The sequence below is a fragment of the Panulirus ornatus genome, chromosome 43, assembly GCF_036320965.1.
Source record: "Panulirus ornatus isolate Po-2019 chromosome 43, ASM3632096v1, whole genome shotgun sequence".
Classification (NCBI taxonomy): domain Eukaryota; kingdom Metazoa; phylum Arthropoda; class Malacostraca; order Decapoda; family Palinuridae; genus Panulirus; species Panulirus ornatus.
In genome coordinates this window covers 32,516,326-32,530,509 of record NC_092266.1, presented here as the reverse complement: position 1 = coordinate 32,530,509, position 14,184 = coordinate 32,516,326, and the positions used below count along the sequence as shown (strand labels likewise).

The 14,184-nt window shown below is 40.7% G+C and overlaps 1 protein-coding gene across 8 annotated transcripts in view; it reads left to right on the top strand.

Annotated features, from left to right (window-relative positions):
• Positions 1–14,184, top strand: part of LOC139762525 (tRNA (uracil-5-)-methyltransferase homolog A-like) — a 71,729-nt gene that overhangs the window by 8,654 nt on the left and 48,891 nt on the right. For all 8 annotated transcript variants that reach the window (XR_011715731.1, XR_011715733.1, XR_011715732.1 and 5 more), the window contains exons 4-8: positions 1,591–1,761; positions 4,980–5,144; positions 6,517–6,709; positions 8,714–8,841; positions 13,484–13,606. Coding sequence is in view for 5 of the 8 variants with exons in the window: in XM_071687521.1 (XP_071543622.1) it covers positions 1,591–1,761; positions 4,980–5,144; positions 6,517–6,709; positions 8,714–8,841; positions 13,484–13,606 (780 nt within the window). In the remaining 3 variants the exon portion in view is untranslated. The remainder of the gene's footprint in view (positions 1–1,590; positions 1,762–4,979; positions 5,145–6,516; positions 6,710–8,713; positions 8,842–13,483; positions 13,607–14,184) is intronic.

Here is a 14,184-nt window from a genome sequence, read left to right as displayed (position 1 = left end):
TTAAAGCTTTCAAGCTATACTTAGTTCTGTAAATTGAACCTTGACTTTCTACATTGGCACTGTACAAGCATTATGTGTGTCCTTGAGTTGTGCACGTCGTAGTTAACAAATCGACAACACTCACCCCTTTCTTGAGAAATTCAGTCACAATTCCATCCACTCCAGCCGCTGTGCAATTCTTTATCAGACATAGAGCTTTCACCATCTCTACACTTCACCAAACCATTTACCATGATGCTTGTTCAGCATACATCCATGTTCCAAACATCCCACGTCTGCCAACCTATCATCTGACAATTTCATCACATGCTCATGATACCACTCTTTGGTGTGTTACCATGAGAGTTAGGGGATGTGTGGACCACATGTTTGTTTTTAAGAGTATATGAGAAGTACTTGGAGAAAGAGTGAATTGTATACGGCATTTATGGATCTAGAGAAAGCTTACGATGGTTTACTAAGAGGCCTCCTGGAAGGTGCTGTGAGTCTGTGTAGTAAACAAAGTTTTTAAATGTAGTAATGATTTTTTACTTGCACAGTAAGGTACATATGCAATTAGGAAGGGGGAAGGTGTTTGTTTCTTGGGAGTGAGCATCAAGGATGTGTGATTTTGCAGAGGTTTTGTAAGTTATTTATGGACCTGTTAGTGAGGAAGGTGAATGCATTGATCTAGAAGCAGGGGTTCTATGATCAGTCTTGCTTCTAAATCATACTTATTCTTACTTGCCTCTTGTTTGGACCATCTTCCACTTAAAGTCCTTTCCTCTATAGCAGGGCAGCATCAGGAACAAAGAATAGCCTCATCTCCACACATCCATGCTGTCTTGTATAGATGTTTATTGTAATATATTTTCACATTTCTGTGGACCACCTAGAAATGTTCCATGGAGAACTGGTGTTAGAGCAAGGGGCAGATTTATGGTGTGTTAGGGGTGTGGGGAGTTGTTGAAAGTTAAACAGTTGACATTTACAGATGACACAGCTTTATTTTTAGGCTCCAGAGAAGCTGGTATCTGGGTTTGGAAGAGTATGCGTGAATGGAGAAAGCTGAGAGTGAGTTTGAACTAAAGTTTGTTTGATTTTGGAAGAGTTTTTGCAAACAGAGAAAGTTGAGAGTAAATTTGAACTAAAGTTAAATGATGATTTGAAACTGAGATGAGATGCTTGAGAATATTGGTAAGTCTAATTTAGGGGGAATTGAAGGAAGTGGATCACTGTATACACCAGGGAATGGACTTGGCAGCAGATGCAGACATGGATGCAAAAGTAAGTTGTTGTGTGCATTTAGGTGAATTTGTCTGTTATGGCAAAGATGACCCTAACAGAAACTTTATACAGTGGCAGAAAATGGCACCCTGCATTGTACCACAGTTATGGCAAGGAGTATGGATAGACTTGATTGGCATATAATCCCTTTATTTTAGTATTTGAGATATTGTTAAATGTCTATCATGTGTGAATATTATTCAAGATTTGCTGCCTATAAAGGGTTAGATAGCCATTTATGATGAAGTGAAAATCTTTGAAAAATAATGGATAATGTTTGATGTAGTTATAGAATTTACCGAACCCTCTCCTCTTGTTTTACAGCAATTGAAGAAGCTTTTGAATGAAACACTGCAGTTGAAGGCTCATAAGGTAAAACCAGCTGGACCAGGCAAAAATTGGGCTTATGTTACATTTAGGGATCAGAAGGCAAAAGACAAAGCTATGGTTGTTTTAGATGAATATACCTGGAAGAAGAGTACCTTTAGTGTAACGGTAAGCATTACTTGTATTTTGACAAAGTATAATAAATGTTAATCATAAGCTTTATTGACTGTTTAGATTTTTTTTTTTTTTTTTTTTTTTATATACTTTGTCGCTGTCTCCCGCGTTTGCGAGGTAGCGCAAGGAAACAGACGAAAGAAATGGCCCAACCCCCCCCATACACATGTATATACATACGTCCACACACGCAAATATGCATACCTACACAGCTTTCCATGGTTTACCCCAGACGCTTCACATGCCTTGATTCAATCCACTGACAGCACGTCAACCCCGGTATACCACATCGCTCCAATTCACTCTATTCCTTGCCCTCCTTTCACCCTCCTGCATGTTCAGGCCCCGATCACACAAAATCTTTTTCACTCCATCTTTCCACCTCCAATTTGGTCTCCCTCTTCTCCTCGTTCCCTCCACCTCCGACACATATATCCTCTTGGTCAATCTTTCCTCACTCATTCTCTCCATGTGCCCAAACCACTTCAAAACACCCTCTTCTGCTCTCTCAACCACGCTCTTTTTATTTCCACACATCTCTCTTACCCTTACTTTACTCACTCGATCAAACCACCTCACACCACACATTGTCCTCAAACATCTCATTTCCAGCACATCCATCCTCCTGCGCACAACTCTATCCATAGCCCACGCCTCGCAACCATATAACATTGTTGGAACCACTATTCCTTCAAACATACCCATTTTTGCTTTCCGAGATAATGTTCTCGACTTCCACACATTCTTCAAGGCCCCCAGAATTTTCGCCCCCTCCCCCACCCTATGATCCACTTCCGCTTCCATGGTTCCATCCGCTGCCAGATCCACTCCCAGACATCTAAAACACTTCACTTCCTCCAGTTTTTCTCCATTCAAACTCACCTCCCAATTGACTTGACCCTCAACCCTACTGTACCTAATAACCTTGCTCTTATTCACATTTACTCTTAACTTTCTTCTTCCACACACTTTACCAAACTCAGTCACCAGCTTCTGCAGTTTCTCACATGAATCAGCCACCAGCGCTGTATCATCAGCGAACAACAACTGACTCACTTCCCAAGCTCTCTCATCCCCAACAGACTTCATACTTGCCCCTCTTTCCAAAACTCTTGCATTTACCTCCCTAACAACCCCATCCATAAACAAATTAAACAACCATGGAGACATCACACACCCCTGCCGCAAACCTACATTCACTGAGAACCAATCACTTTCCTCTCTTCCTACACGTACACATGCCTTACATCCTCGATAAAAACTTTTCACTGCTTCTAACAACTTTCCTCCCACACCATATATTCTTAATACCTTCCACAGAGCATCTCTATCAACTCTATCATATGCCTTCTCCAGATCCATAAATGCTACATACAAATCCATTTGCTTTTCTAAGTATTTCTCACATACATTCTTCAAAGCAAACACCTGATCCACACATCCTCTACCACTTCTGAAACCACACTGCTCTTCCCCAATCTGATGCTCTGTACATGCCTTCACCCTCTCAATCAATACCCTCCCATATAATTTACCAGGAATACTCAACAGACTTATACCTCTGTAATTTGAGCACTCACTCTTATCCCCTTTGCCTTTGTACAATGGCACTATGCACGCATTCCCCCAATCCTCAGGCACCTCACCATGAGTCATACATACATTAAATAACCTTACCAACCAGTCAACAATACAGTCACCCCCTTTTTTAATAAATTCCACTGCAATACCATCCAAACCTGCTGCCTTGCCGGCTTTCATCTTCCGCAAAGCTTTCACTACCTCTTCTCTGTTTACCAAATCATTTTCCCTAACCCTCTCACTTTGCACACCACCTCGACCAAAACACCCTATATCTGCCACTCTATCCTCAAACACATTCAACAAACCTTCAAAATACTCACTCCATCTCCTTCTCACATCACCACTACTTGTTATCACCTCCCCACTTGCGCCCTTCACCGAAGTTCCCATTTGCTCCCTTGTCTTACGCACTTTATTTACCTCCTTCCAGAACATCTTTTTATTCTCCCTAAAATTTAATGATACTCTCTCACCCCAACTCTCATTTGCCCTTTTTTTCACCTCTTGCACCTTTCTCCTGACCTCCTGTCTCTTTCTTTTATACATCTCCCACTCAGTTGCATTTTTTCCCTGCAAAAATCGTCCAAATGCCTCTCTCTTCTCTTTCACTAATACTCTTACTTCTTCATCCCACCACTCACTACCCTTTCTAATCAACCCACCTCCCACTCTTCTCATGCCACAAGCATCTTTTGCGCAATCCATCACTGATTCCCTAAATACATCCCATTCCTCCCCCACTCCCCTTACTTCCATTGTTCTCACCTTTTTCCATTCTGTACTCAGTCTCTCCTGGTACTTCCTCACACAGGTCTCCTTCTCAAGCTCACTTACTCTCACCACCCTCTTCACCCCAACATTCACTCTTCTTTTCTGAAAACCCATACAAATCTTCACCTTAGCCTCCACAAGATAATGATCAGACATCCCTCCAGTTGCACCTCTCAGCACATTAACATCCAAAAGTCTCTCTTTCGCACGCCTGTCAATTAACACGTAATCCAATAACGCTCTCTGGCCATCTCTCCTACTTACATAAGTATACTTATATATATCTCGCTTTTTAAACCAGGTATTCCCAATCATCAGTCCTTTTTCAGCACATAAATCTACAAGCTCTTCACCATTTCCATTTACATTTACATTCCATTTTCATTCATTTCAAGCTAGAAGTTTCAGTTTTCTAAATTGTTTCTTACATTTCTCATATGTATATATATGTATGTGTGTGTGTGTGTATATGTGCGTATGTATGTGTATGTGTGTGTATGTGTATATGTATATATATATGTATGTTATCCCTGGGGATAGGGGTGAAAGAATACTTCCCACGTATTCCTCGCGTGTCGTAGAAAGCGACTAGAGGGGACGGGAGCGGGGGGCCAGAAATCCTCCCCTCCTTGTATTAACTTTCTAAAATGGGAAACAGAAGAAGGAGTCACGCGGGGAGTGCTCATCCTCCTCGAAGGCTCAGAGTGGGGTGCCTAAATGTGTGTGGATGTAACCAAGATGTGAAAAAAGGAGAGATAGGTAGTATGTTTGAGGAAAGGAACCTGGATGAATATTCAATTGGAATGCCAAAGTTTCTTTTGTATCACTATGAATAATGCACTTATTCATTTCACCAGTCTGCCAAACCTGTTGAGGATCCACTTGTAAAACAAAAGGAGGTGCAGGAGGCAAAGAAAAAAGAAGAGAAAGAGAAGGAACCTGATCCTGACAGTCATCTTTCAATGGCAGAAAAGGTTACGAAGAGTGTCATTCCCTTGTCCCATCTATCTTATAAAGAGCAGGTAAATGATTTTATAGATTATATTTACAATAAAATAGATATTTAATGAAGGAATGGAATGGATAGTGAAAACTATTAGATTAATCAGGCTGTGGAAAAGTATGAAAGTGTGCAAGTAAGTGAAACTAGGAACACTGAACTCTGTTTAGACAGGTGAGTGGAACACTGTTGAACTGTATTGAGATAGTAGCAGCAAGGGTAAAATTTGTAGCAGCAAGGGCAGAATTTGATTATTGGGACTCAGAAGTTTGGATGAAGGAGTTCTGGTCCCATACTTTGTGTGTGGATGTGAAACCCAAGTTTTCTAGGTCAGGGTAGTTAGAGCATTAGGTAGTAGTAGTCAGTTGGGACTTTAAGATTAGAGCCTCTGCAAACACTGTGCTAGAGTTGCCCTCTTTCAGTGGCCTGTTAAGGGTGAGGCATTAAAGACAAAGAAGCTGCACTGGAGTTTACTAGTTGTGGAGAAACGGTATCTGTGGCCATCCCCTTAAGTGAGTTCCAGGAGGGGACAGGTGTGAGAGATAGATAGATAGCATGGGAAGAAAACAATAGTAAAATTGTATGACAAATGTATCGCCTCACTTGGCCTAATGACAGGTAAATATTGAAGATTTGAAATGGATATGTAGTGTGAAGAAGTGTTTAGAAAGGCACATGGATGAATGCGTTTTTGGGATGTTTTTTATCAAGAATGTATGACAAGAAGTTGTCTGAGAATGTATGTGGTATCATTGTTGAAGGGATTGACAGAGGCTGGAGAGAGAATTGCTTAAAGGTAGAGATGTTTCATTAAAAGGAAACCTGCGTAATGATTTGGGGTTGGACGCAATGACTGTGTTTGTGTGTGGAGTTGGTGTCAGTGTAGAGTTTGGTTGTGTATGGGAGATCTTGTAGGCTGCAAAACTGAAAAGTGAGAAGCATTTAGATTAGCCTGTTAGATCATGGTTCTCTTTTCAAAATGAGACTTAGGTTGGGAGTGTGTATGAAGGAACTTAGACGTTTGAGATATTAGGTCCAACAATTGGAATTGGTAATGGAGGTTAGGGCAGATTTTTACTGAACTCTCCTTTTTGTTGATAATTAGAGCAAGACTTATGATCGCAGAGAATGTGAAGAAAATGTATTTTTAGATACGGAGCTATTTTTGATAATGGAATTTGTGATTACCATAGCTTTTGTACATCATGAGGTTAGACTTTCAGTCCAAGTATTAAAATTCATTACTAAACTTATACACTAGATGATTTCCTTAAGATGTTTGTTTTGAGGATGAATTTTAGGTAAATTGTGGATGAATGTTAACATGGGGTGTGAGGAAGGATAAATTTTACATCCTTTTGTACAGTAAATTATATTACTTTACTGTTTTGTAGCTTCAAACAAAGCAGAAAGAAGCTCTTCAGACTTTACGAAAATTTGGAACAGAACTTGCTAAGGTTAACCCAGAGCTAGTGAACTGGGTTCATTGGCAAAAGTTACGACGGAAGGGGCAGGTGTGTGAAGTGGAAGACATCATCCCCTCACCAGTTACTGATGCTTATCGTAATAAGTGCGAGTTTACAATTGGTAAGCTGTGTCTAATAATTAGATTTTGTGTATGAAGAAGTTTTCTGTATTTTAGACTTAATGGTAATTTGATATGAATTTACATAATTTTTCCACTTTCCTTTTTTATTTACTTGCCTTTTCCCTCCATTTTATAAAGATGTAGCATTAGGAACAGATTAATAGTGGCCATACATAGACACATCCAGACTTCTGCTGATATGTATAAAATAAAATGAATCAGATCCTGCCTTCAACAGCTAAGCTTCTTATGCTTTTTGGTTCACCTTGAATGTTTCTTATGCTTTGGTTCAGCCTATTAACAGCATGTTGCCACCCTACATATCAAATCAATCCATGTCTTTCAACAAAGCACATGCTGCTTGCCTTTTTAAGTGTTCAGGCCCCAGAATTAGATATTTATTCCCAATTGCTAAAACATCTCCACTTCATCCAGGTTTTCCCTCTGTACATTAACACTTGGATCTTCTTGTTATAAGTTGTTGTTTTCTTAAACCTGGTAATAGTATAGAAAGTATACTACCCCTTCTATCCCTTTCCATTTTTAGAATGCGGCTTTTGTAGTTATAAAGGGGGGGAACAGAAGTGGCTAAGCAAGAGTATATTTCCTAAAAGACAGTCATCTGATTCAGGCAATACCTTCTTGAATAACTGTACTTTCCTCTGAATACCTATAACAAGATTTAGCAAAAAGGCTTTTGTAATTACCTACTGTTATGGGTTGGGGTTTTTACACTTGTGTGGCCGTATATCCTGAACATTTTGTGTTATCATACAGCTGCATAAACTTTTGTATGCTGTCCACATTGAACTCTCTGTCTTTAGTTTATTCCATTCATCAACCACTTTTTTCCCATAGAAGTTCTTTTCAAGGGGTGGCCGCATCAAGAGTTTCCATAACTGCTTCTTATCCTGTAGTACATCACCCTTAACAGCTGTTGTCACTGGCAGAGAGCAACTCATAACACTTTTTTTCAGAGGTTTCTTCTGAAGATGTTCCTACTGACAACTTCTACCTAATGTATATAACTAATGTTAAGCTTACATTAAGATAATGTTTTGTCCATCAGTGGAGTGTATCTCTCTCTCTCTCTCTCTCTCTCTCTCTCTCTCTCTCTCTCTCCCTCTCTTTCTTGTGATCCAGCTCATTAATCAGCTACTAAATGTCAGATGCTCTCGGGCAGTTCAGATACTAACAGTCCATCCAGCCTTCCCTTTTGTTTAATATAGAGCGCTCCCTTCTCTTCTCCAAGATTGGCAAATATAAGCCTCTGGTCTTGTCACTCTTCTCTCATACTATGGTACCATCTTTGTTACCCTTCTCTATCAGCTCTTTATGCTTTTGTAGGTGTGAAAATAAGATCTGGTAATGATGGTCCATCAGTCCTACACATCCCTGTGTTCCCTGACATGCAGGCTTAGGAAGTTTTGTCATACACATTTGAAGGACATTTCTGTGTGATTCCATGTCACCTGAGAATCTATATTCTGCCAGTCAGTCTCTTGCTAATTGAGATCCCTCCATGTCACCTGAGAATCTGTATTCTGCTAGTCAGTCTCTTGCTAATTGAGATCCCCCTTTATGTACCATACTGATAGTTTCTTCATTGTTTTCACAGTATATTTGTTCAGAATCATTATGATTTTCTTGAGAGTTATATGATATCTCCACCATGCTCTTATTTTTTATAGTTACCCTTCCCTTTATGTTTTGTAGCATTTGCCACATCTTGCTCAGTGAATAATAGTTTCTTTTTCCTGCTGGACTTATCACATAGTGATTCTGGGTTCATCTGGGGTAGTTATAACTCTATGTATTTTTCTTTTAATGTTTCTGTAGATGTCCCTTGCATCTTTCTTATTTCATCTAGTAGTTTGACTAGTTTCTTCATAGCATTTTGAATGGCTTTATCTTTGGTATATTCCATAGTATTTTCCAAACTTGTTATATAATTTACTTGATGATTGTAATCTTTAACTTAAAACAATAACTTTTATATGCAGGTATCAATCCAGAGAATGACTTGCCAACTGTTGGTTTCCGCATAGCTAGCTACAAGGAAGGATCAATACATGTTGGTCCCATTGCACATCTGTGTCACCTTCCTGACGCAATGAAGAAAGTAGCATTAGTAAGTAGATAATTGTGTGTGTATGTTTTATTTATATATTTATTTTGCTTTGTCACTGTCTCCCGCATTTACGAGGTAGCGCAAGGAAACAGACGAAAGAAATGGCCCAACCCACCCCCATACACATGTATATACATACACGTCCACACACGCAAATATACATACCTATACATCTCAATGTACACACAAATATATATTTTTTTTTTTATATACTAATTGCCATTTCCCGCATTAGCGAGGTAGCGTTACGAACAGAGGATGAGGACTGGGCCTTTGAGGGAATATCCTCACCTGGCGGGAGACAGCGACAAAGTATAAAAAAAAAAAAAAAAAAAAAAAAAAATATATATATATATATATATATATATATATATATATATATATATATATATATATATTTATTATTTTTTTATTATACTTTGTCGCTGTCTCCCGCGTTTGCGAGGTAGCGCAAGGAAACAGACGAAAGAAATGGCCCAACCCACCCCCATACACATGTATATACATACGTCCACACACGCAAATATACATACCTACACAGCTTTCCATGGTTTACCCCAGACGCTTCACATGCCTTGATTCAATCCACTGACAGCACGTCAACCCCGGTATACCACATCGCTCCAATTCACTCTATTCCTTGCCCTCCTTTCACCCTCCTGCATGTTCAGGCCCCGATCACACAAAATCTTTTTCACTCCATCTTTCCACCTCCAATTTGGTCTCCCTCTTCTCCTCGTTCCCTCCACCTCCGACACATATATCCTCTTGGTCAATCTTTCCTCACTCATTCTCTCCATGTGTCCAAACCACTTCAAAACACCCTCTTCTGCTCTCTCAACCACGCTCTTTTTATTTCCACACATCTCTCTTACCCTTACGTTACTCACTCGATCAAACCACCTCACACCACACATTGTCCTCAAACATCTCATTTCCAGCACCTCCATCCTCCTGCGCACAACTCTATCCATAGCCCACGCCTCGCAACCATACAACATTGTTGGAACCACTATTCCTTCAAACATACCCATTTTTGCTTTCCGAGATAATGTTCTCGACTTCCACACATTCTTCAAGGCCCCCAGAATTTTTGCCCCCTCCCCCACCCTATGATCCACTTCCGCTTCCATGGTTCCATCCGCTGCCAGATCCACTCCCAGATATCTAAAACACTTCACTTCCTCCAGTTTTTCTCCATTCAAACTCACCTCCCAATTGACTTGACCCTCAACCCTACTGTACCCAATAACCTTGCTCTTATTCACATTTACTCTTAACTTTCTTCTTCCACACACTTTACCAAACTCAGTCACCAGCTTCTGCAGTTTCTCACATGAATCAGCCACCAGCGCTGTATCATCAGCGAACAACAACTGACTCACTTCCCAAGCTCTCTCATCCCCAACAGACTTCATACTTGCCCCTCTTTCCAAAACTCTTGCATTTACCTCCCTAACAACCCCATCCATAAACAAATTAAACAACCATGGAGACATCACACACCCCTGCCGCAAACCTACATTCACTGAGAACCAATCACTTTCCTCTCTTCCTACACGTACACATGCCTTACATCCTCGATAAAAACTTTTCACTGCTTCTAACAACTTTCCTCCCACACCATATATTCTTAATACCTTCCACAGAGCATCTCTATCAACTCTATCATATGCCTTCTCCAGGTCCATAAATGCTACATACAAATCCATTTGCTTTTCTAAGCATTTCTCACATACATTCTTCAAAGCAAACACCTGATCCACACATCCTCTACCACTTCTGATATATATATATATATATATATATATATATATATATATATATATATATATTTTTTTTTTTTTTTTTTCATACTATTTGCCATTTCCCGCGTTAGCGAGGTAGCGTTAAGAACAGAGAACTAGGCCTTAGAGGGAATATCCTCACCTGACCCCCTTCTCTGTTCCTTTTGGAAAATTAAAAAAAAAAAACAAGAAAGGGGAGGATTTCCAGCCACCCGCTCCCTCCCCTTTTAGTCGCCTTCTACGACACGCAGGGAATACGTGGGAAGTATTCTTTCTCCCCTATCCCCAGGGATAATATATATATATATATATATATATATATGTGTACGTGTAGGAAGAGAGGAAAGTGATTGGTTCTCAGTGAATGTAGGTTTGCGGCAGGGGTGTGTGATGTCTCCATGGTTGTTTAATTTGTTTATGGATGGGGTTGTTAGGGAGGTAAATGCAAGAGTCTTGGAAAGAGGGGCAAGTATGAAGTCTGTTGGGGATGAGAGAGCTTGGGAAGTGAGTCAGTTGTTGTTCGCTGATGATACAGCGCTGGTGGCGGATTCATGTGAGAAACTGCAGAAGCTGGTGACGGAGTTTGGTAAAGTGTGTGGAAGTAGAAAGTTAAGAGTAAATGTGAATAAGAGCAAGGTTATTAGGTACAGTAGGGTTGAGGGTCAAGTCAATTGGGAGGTGAGTTTGAATGGTGAAAAACTGGAGGAAGTGAAGTGTTTTAGATATCTGGGAGTGGATCTGTCAGCGGATGGAACCATGGAAGCGGAAGTGGATCATAGGGTGGGGGAGGGGGCGAAAATTTTGGGAGCCTTGAAAAATGTGTGGAAGTCGAGAACATTATCCCGGAAAGCAAAAATGGGTATGTTTGAAGGAATAGTAGTTCCAACAATGTTGTATGGTTGCGAGGCGTGGGCTATGGATAGAGTTGTGCGCAGGAGGATGGATGTGCTGGAAATGAGATGTTTGAGGACAATGTGTGGTGTGAGGTGGTTTGATCGAGTAAGTAACGTAAGGGTAAGAGAGATGTGTGGAAATAAAAAGAGCGTGGTTGAGAGAGCAGAAGAGGGTGTTTTAAAATGGTTTGGGCACATGGAGAGAATGAGTGAGGAAAGATTGACCAAGAGGATATATGTGTCGGAGGTGGAGGGAACGAGGAGAAGAGGGAGACCAAATTGGAGGTGGAAAGATGGAGTGAAAAAGATTTTGTGTGATCGGGGCCTGAACATGCAGGAGGGTGAAAGGAGGGCAAGGAATAGAGTGAATTGGAGCGATGTGGTATACAGGGGTTGACGTGCTGTCAGTGGATTGAATCAAGGCATGTGAAGCGTCCGGGGTAAACCATGGAAAGCTGTGTAGGTATGTATATTTGTGTGTGTGGACGTGTGTATGTACATGTGTATGGGGGGGGTTGGGCCATTTCTTTCGTCTGTTTCCTTGCGCTACCTCGCAAACGCGGGAGACAGCGACAAAGTATAAAAAAAAAAAAAAAAAAATATATATATATATATATATTTTTTTTTTTTTTTTTATATACTTTGTCGTCTCCCACGTTTGCGAGGTAGCGCAAGGAAACAGACGAACGAAATGGCCCAACCCACCCCCATACACATGTATATACATACGTCCACACACGCAAATATACATACCTACACAGCTTTCCATGGTTTACCCCAGACGCTTCACATGCCTTGATTCAATCCACTGACAGCACGTCAACCCCGGTATACCACATCGCTCCAATTCACTCTATTCCTTGCCCTCCTTTCACCCTCCTGCATGTTCAGGCCCCGATCACACAAAATCTTTTTCACTCCATCTTTCCACCTCCAATTTGGTCTCCCTCTTCTCCTCGTTCCCTCCACCTCCGACACATATATCCTCTTGGTCAATCTTTCCTCACTCATTCTCTCCATGTGCCCAAACCATTTCAAAACACCCTCTTCTGCTCTCTCAACCACGCTCTTTTTATTTCCACACATCTCTCTTACCCTTACGTTACTTACTCGATCAAACCACCTCACACCACACATTGTCCTCAAACATCTCATTTCTGGAACATCCATCCTCCTGCGCACAACTCTATCCATAGCCCACGCCTCGCAACCATACAACATTGTTGGAACCACTATTCCTTCAAACATACCCATTTTTGCTTTCCGAGATAATGTTCTCGACTTCCACACATTCTTCAAGGCTCCCAGAATTTTTGCCCCCTCCCCCACCCTATGATCCACTTCCGCTTCCATGGTTCCATCCGCTGCCAGATCCACTCCCAGATATCTAAAACACTTCACTTCCTCCAGTTTTTCTCCATTCAAACTCACCTCCCAATTGACTTGACCCTCAACCCTACTGTACCTAATAACCTTGCTCTTATTCACATTTACTCTTAACTTTCTTCTTTCGCACACTTTACCAAACTCAGTCACCAGCTTCTGCAGTTTCTCACATGAATCAGCCACCAGCGCTGTATCGTCAGCGAACAACAACTGACTCACTTCACAAGCTCTCTCATCCCCAACAGACTTCATCCTTGCCCCTCTTTCCAAAACTCTTGCATTCACCTCCCTAACAACCCCATCCATAAACAAATTAAACAACCATGGAGACATCACACACCCCTGCCGCAAACCTACATTCACTGAGAACCAATCACTTTCCTCTCTTCCTACATGTACACATGCCTTACATCCTCGATAAAAACTTTTCACTGCTTCTAACAACTTGCCTCCCACACCATATATTCTTAATACCTTCCACAGAGCATCTCTATCAACTCTATCATATGCCTTCTCCAGATCCATAAATGCTACATACAAATTAATTATACTAATTATTTACTTTTTTTCCTACAGGAGTTCGAAAACTTTGTACGAAATTCTGAACATGCTCCATTCAATCCAGCTACACATGAAGGTGTTTGGCGCCAGTTGAATGTTAGAACATCTCGCAATAGGGATATACTCATTGTTCCTGTGGTTAGTTTTATTTCATTTTGATGGTTTTATGCTTAATCATGGAAAAATTTTGTTTAAAATCATATGCTTAAAAACCACCCACACACCATGTTGTTGCCTTATGATTTAGCACAGACCCACCCAGGTTCAGTCCCTAGACACAGCACTGAGTAGTGAGCAAGCCCCAGCTTTTGACTCTCAACTTGGAGCTGGTCAGCAAATGTGTTGATGGCTTAGGTTGGTGCTTTTTTCTTTTTATGGAGAGTTTTACAGTCACGGGACCCCATCCCATGAACATTCTTTACTATCATAGAACTCTGTAATTTATGTATGCTGTCTTCAGTAATCATGTCCCCAGTCTTTCTGTTCTGTTCATCCATCACTCTTATATTGCAAAAGTACTTTACATCTATTTTTGAAAATTTTCTGTTTCATGTCATGTTCTTTTTTAGGTAGTTATTGATAGGCAGCCAACGACCAGGGAGGTATATTACTAGTACTACTCTCCTGGGGATCAGGAGAGTTAATGACATTTGCTTAGTGAGCCATTAAGTTAGTGGTTGTCAAGTTGCACTCCTCTTTCCCAAGTAGCTGTCTTT